We start from the raw sequence: 6,000 nt of genomic DNA, 5'->3' as shown, positions 1-6,000 counted from the left end.
ATGGGAAAAAAAAAAAAATGCCCATGGGAACCTGCGCCTCCAGGACTCTCCGTCTCCAGGATCCAACACAACCACACTAGTAAAACAAAGCTCCAGGGCCCTGAAGTCTTTAGTTAAAGGCCAATGTTATCCTACCTGGAGATGTCTGCACTTACATAACTCCTAAGGAGACCCCAACCACCACCTGGAAGATAGGATTAGATCAAAATGGTTCTCAGACGCCACTTTAATCAAGTTTTGCACTATACATTAATGGGGGGGGGGTGTGAAAGATGGTGATTGTTTTCAAGCTAATTCACCTGCCCCAAGGCAAACAGTCTGGGCTCCCAAGAACAGAAAACAGTGTTCCTTCCCAGGGGAATCCCCTCCCTGAGCTGCCAGGACAGGATTTCAGGGAGAATGAGCACAAAGGACAGGGCAAGCTAGTTAAGAGAGCCAGGTAGATCTGTGAACTCTCCCACCACCCCAATCCCAGCCACTCCCACTGGAGGCCAAACCGCCTTCCCACCGGGACTGACAGCCAGTGTTCGTTTCGTAACTCTCCCCCGAGTGGTGCGCCCAGCAGCGCAGAAGCCAGGGCAGTTGTGGCCACCATTCAGCTGAGGCGACCTTCAGGCCAGAACCCTCCCAGGCCTTCCTCTTCACTGGCCCCTCCACTTCCAGAGTGTCTGCCTCGCCATAGCAGAGGCAGTGTGTGCGTGGCTGTGGGGGGGTGGGAGGGGCCAGAAGCAGCAATAAAGCAAATCAGATGTGGGTTCTGGGGCTGGGTCGACGTGGTGGCAGGACCAGCCATGGCCCATGGAAGGCCCCATCGGGCCCTGAGTCCTCCATTAGTTCTTCTCCGGGCGGTTTCTGTTCAGGACGGCTTTAGGAGCAAATTCCAGCTTGTCCTTAAGGCTCACGACCTGGGTGTGGTCCTTGCCTAGCAGCTCATCCAGCTTGCGCTCCTCCCGGCGCTCTGAGATGCTCTTCTCCTCCTCCACAGGCTGTGGCTCCTTCCCCCGGATGAACCATTCCAGGTGGTACCCCACAGCCCCGACCACGAAGGCCACGGGAAAGGTGACGTAGGGAGCATAGGTGCGCACCGCGGTCCAAAGCACAGGCCACATGGCATCTGCAGGAGAGCATAAGGCCGTTAGGCAGAAGCCGCGCCCGCCCTACCGAGCACGGGCAGCCCGCCGGGGCGCTCCGCTGACCAGGCGGCCTGGCACGGCGGCCTGAGCATCCACCCCGTGCAGAGCAATGCAAGAGGGCACCCCGCTTTATGCAACAGTGGGGTCCCTGAAACCATCTAGGCAATGTCAGAAGATTCCGTGTTAGGGAAGAGGACGAGAGTCTACTTTATGGACTACACTCTTTGACAGTTACACAACCACATATGGCAGTGTTCCCCACAAGAGACCCTCTGAGCCTTACCTGATAAAGCCTCAAGCCTGCTGGTGACCCCAGGCTCTCCCTGCACAGGTTGCCGACGTCTCAAGAGTCGGTAAGAGCCTTCCTTTGTTCTATATAATTCCTCCATCAGCAGAGCTAGCCACCCCTTCCCCACCACACACAATCCCACCGTGAGTCTCCTGTCCTTTGCCCCGTGTAAAGAAGAAGGAACATATTTAGGCAGCCAAAACCATTACCCAACCAATCTGGATTTTAGGTAAAGAGATAATGGTTTTTTCCTATTCTGAACCCGACTTTCCTGACTAGACGAACCTCTTCAAATCTGCTGACCAAACCACTTTCAAAATACACTCTCTTCAACCAAAGCCATATCCTCATATTTACATAATAAGCTCTTAAAAAATATCACCAACCCATTATACATTCTCTGGACACACTAGAACTTGAAAATGAAAATTCTATGTTTTGGGGGAAAAAAAAAAAAAAAAACCACTGTACAGAACTTCCCTGGTGATCCAGTGGTTAAGACTCCACGCTTCCAATGTAGGGGGCCTGGGTATGCTTCATGGTCAGGGAACTAGATCCCACATGCGGCTACTAAGAGTTCAAATGCCACCAACTAGAGATTCTGCTTGCCACAATTGAGGCAGCGCACAGCCAAATAAATAGCAGCTAATAAAGAATCTGTCTGCCAATGCAGGAGATGTGGGTTCGATCCCTGGGCCAGGAAGATCCCCTGGAGAAGGAAATGGCAACCCACTCCAGGATTCTTTCGTGGAGAAGTCCATGGACAGAGGAGCCTAGCAGGCTACAGTCCATGGAGTTGCAAAGAGTCAGACACTACTGAGTGACTAACAGTTTCACTTTTTTTTTTTTTCATAAAACAAAACACAACACAGTACAAGCCATGGCAGAAAAACAAAGAAGTGGAATGGCCCTAGAGTTTCCAGAAATGAAGACAACACCAAAATAATGTAAAAACACACAAAGTGGGTCACTCTGATGGCCATTCAGGCTCAAATGATTATTATTAACAATTATCAAGGACTACTCACAAGTATCATGATAGTGATAGCTCCATTTATTGTGCACTAAGTGCCAGACCTTGGGGTAAGCACTTTATATATACAATGTCCTCTAATACACGTCCACTCTGTGATAGATGGCATGACCAGAGGGTTAAGTAATGTGCCGGAAAGTCTCAACTGAAACATCATTCCCTTTGTACCCCTGTAGGTGTTTCCCCAGCTCAGCTGTCTCTGGTCTACCTCACCAAAGATCAGATGACTCTCTCCCTCTCTCTTTGGTTCTAATTCTCTTTGGAGGAATCCCAGCATTTTGTGGACCCAAGATTATAATGGACCATCACCAGGGAAAAAACTGCAGGAGCAGCTCTGAGCTTGCGCTGAGTCCCTGTCTTAGCACCAGGCACTATGCCGGACAATTCACACACTAGTCACCACCTCATCTTCACAGGTGAAGATCACCTCTCTAAGGAAGGGATTACTAGTCCAGATTTTTGTTGAAGACCACAAAGGCTCAGGAACATAACCTTAACTGGCCCAAGATCACCAGAAATGACAGAGCCACTAATTGGAACCCAGGACTCTCCATCTTCAACACCTATGTTCCTTCAACTGTAAAGAACACACTGCAAATAGGTGTGTGTGTGTGTGTGTGTGTGTGTGTGTGTGTGTGTGTGTGTGTGTGTGTGCGCGCGCGCACAGTTCGCTTCACTCAGCCCTGTCCGCCTCTCTGTGACCCTATGGACTGGCTTCTGTCCAAATCCTGGTCTTGAAGACAGCTTCCTGCAATTCTTCCCCATCAACTTGGCACTTCACTACTTAGAAGAGCTTCTCTTTTTGAAAACTCTAAGATTTGTGATACACTCAGAGATTTGTGAAATGATAAGGACCCTGGAAGAATCTCAAACCTAATACTTCTTTATTTTCTTTCCTGTCTTGTAAGCAAGTCTTCTGTGAGTAAACACGTTCCCTGAACAGCAACTCTCCACGCAGATCACCCATTTGTCTTAACATATATGAAGAATGACTCCACCATGCTTTTCTCTCTCATATGCAGCCCAAGGTCTCCCTCTGTGGTTCATGTTCTAATCATCCCCAAACAACTTAATCCATTCATTTATTCAACATTGAGAGCATTAGACACTTTGTCTGTGTCACATATTGGGCTGGCCTAACCCATTTGTGTGCATTCCTCAAAACACTTTGCGGTCCAAAAGGGCAAGGCCCATGTTTGCGCGTGCCCACTGTGGCCTATCCATCCCCCATTCTTCCGACCCCGTCCAGCATTAAATGCTCAAAAAGTTTCTTGAATGAATAAGCAACTGGCTTGTGTAAAATCACCACAGTCATTCAACCACCCGCCCTCAAAAGGCGGCAGAACACAGCAGGCGCCTTTGCTGATCACAGGAAGCTAGATACTCTAACAAGTCATCCCTAAGGGGTCAAAATGAGAGGCAAAAGTGTCTGGCAAATACCGTGAGGCGTATTTCCAGCCCCGCACGGAGGGAGTCTGAGCGGGAAAAGGTCAAACGGGTTGCAGGGAAACCTGCCTTTGTGCCGGGGGCCCTGGAGGCCCACTGAGATGAGAAACTGCAGTCAGGAGATTTGAGAACCGCTAACAAGGGCAAGGGAGACCAGACTGGGTGGAAAAATCAATCCTGACCGTCACTGAGACTGGTCCGGGGATGAGAGCGTTAAGGAGGTCAGGGTCCAAGGGTCTGCCCGTCGCCCTTCTCTGGGTTCCCGTTCCCCGGCCCCGGCCCCGGCCCCTGTCCCACCACGCTCACGACCTCGTCGGGTCCGTCCTCACCCACGTGCCTAAGGCCGAGAAGCCCTGACCGCTAAGTGTTCGCAGGGCGCTCAGACGCTCACGCCGAGCCCGGGGAAGAAAAGGGGGCCATCTCTTCTTCTCAGGCCTGGTCAGGGCCAGAGCCGACGCTAGGCATTACCCCTCCCCTAACTCAGAGGTCAAGGCCACGAGGCGTCACCACAGCTACGGGCGGCCCGGCAGCAGCTCCGGAAGAGGGACCGCCTGCCGGGAGGCCTGCTCACCTGCGCGAAAGTCCGCACACCACCGTCCGGACCCCGCCCTCCAGCCGAGCGCCGGGAGCCCAGACACCGCCTCTCCCAGCGGCCCGCGGGGCCTAGCCCCGGGACCCGCCCACTGGCGCCGGCTCCCTCGGAGCGCAGGGATTGGCTGAAAGGACTGGGGAAGCTAGGCGCCCGCAACCGGCCGCGCCGAGCTGAGATGCCTACAGCGTCCCCTTCCGGCCAGGAGGTTTCTCAGTGACGTCACCACGGGCTTTCGTTTGGAGAAAGGCTTCAACTGATGTTGACTAGGAGGCTCGTAAGACTTTGGTCTGGGCACAGAAAAAAAAATAAAAAACATGACCCTTGACCTCAAGAAGGGCTCAGCAGAGTAAAATCTAGAACTCTTAAAAACTATTCCGATCTGGGCTAGCTTTCTAGCCGTGTGACGTTGGGAAATGTGTGACATTCAGCCGTGTGACTGAGCCTCCTTTCTCGCCTATGCATAGACGTAATAACACCTTTTTCACGGGATGTTGAGAGAGTTGATGAGATAATGCATGCAAAGTGCTCTGCTGGCACATCGCAAGCAGGGAAATAGCATCAGTTCAGTTCAGTCGCTCAGTCGTGTCCAACGCTTCGCGACCCCATGGGCCACAGAATGCCAGGCCTCCCTGTCCATCACCAACTCCCGGAGTGTACTCAAACTCATCTTCATTGAGTCGGTGATGCCATCCAAGCATCTCATCCTCTGTCGTCCCCTTCTCCTCCTGCCCCCAATCCCTCCCAGCATCAGGGTCTTTTCAGATGAGTCAGCTCTTCGCATCAGGTGGCCAAAGTATTGGAGTTTCAGCTTCAACATCAATCCTTCCAATGAACACTCAGGACTAATCTCCTTTAGGATGGACTGGCTGGATCTCCTTGCAGTCCAAGGGACTCTCAAGAGTCTTCTCCAACACCACAGTTCAAAAGCATCACTTCTTCGGCGCTCAGCTTTCTTTATAGTCCAACTCTCACATTCATACATGACTAATGGAAAAACCATAGCCTTGACGAGAGGGACCTTTGTTGGCAAAGTAATGTCTCTGCTTTTTAACATGCTGTCTAGGTTGGTCATAACTTTCCCTGCAAGGAGTAAGCGTCTTAATTTCATGGCTGCAGACATCATCGGCAGTGATTTTGGAGCCCCCCAAAAAATAAAGTCAGCCACTGTTTCCCCATCTATTTGCCATGAAGTGATGGGACCAGATGCCATGATCTTAGTTTTCTGAATGTTGAGCTTTAAGCCAACTTCTTCAGTCTCCTTTCGTACAAATAATTAAAATACAGTGACACCTGTGTCTTACTTGGCCCCCAGGTGCAAGTATTCACTCCCTCCTCTGTGTCCCCACTGTGCCGTGTACAGATGTCTATTTTATAGCATATAGAAGAAGAAGGGAAAAAAAAAAAAAAACAGTGTAGGCTTCATAACACCCCAACTAGCTCTACGTCACCACCCATGTGATGCAGCAGAAACACATACTAAATCCCTCCTCATCCACCTATAGAGACC

The 6,000-nt window shown here is 51.0% G+C and overlaps 1 protein-coding gene across 2 annotated transcripts; it reads right to left on the bottom strand.

The window, feature by feature from the left end:
- Positions 1–208: 208 nt before the first annotated feature.
- SMIM12 (small integral membrane protein 12) lies at positions 209–4,589 on the bottom strand. 2 transcript variants are annotated; one of them, XM_043876916.1, is made up of 2 exons: positions 4,473–4,589; positions 209–1,114 (listed from the first exon to the last, which is right to left on the bottom strand). In XM_043876916.1, the coding sequence occupies exon 2, from the start codon at positions 1,107–1,109 to the stop codon at positions 831–833; it is 279 nt and encodes a 92-aa protein (XP_043732851.1). In that variant the 5' UTR covers positions 1,110–1,114; positions 4,473–4,589; the 3' UTR covers positions 209–830. The 2 variants fall into 2 exon arrangements, with proteins under 2 accessions (XP_043732851.1, XP_043732852.1); XM_043876917.1 differs by lacking the exon at positions 4,473–4,589 and adding an exon at positions 4,231–4,382.
- Between the last annotated feature and the right edge of the window lie 1,411 nt (positions 4,590–6,000).

This window comes from Cervus elaphus, chromosome 20 (genome assembly GCF_910594005.1).
Source record: "Cervus elaphus chromosome 20, mCerEla1.1, whole genome shotgun sequence".
Taxonomy (NCBI): Eukaryota; Metazoa; Chordata; class Mammalia; order Artiodactyla; family Cervidae; genus Cervus; species Cervus elaphus.
This window is presented reverse-complemented; position numbering and strand designations above follow the sequence as displayed.

Bases quoted from the DNA above. Each gene is read 5' to 3' on its own strand.
- SMIM12 (XM_043876916.1), bottom strand. From the start codon at position 1,109: ATGTGGCCTGTGCTTTGGACCGCGGTGCGCACCTATGCTCCCTACGTC.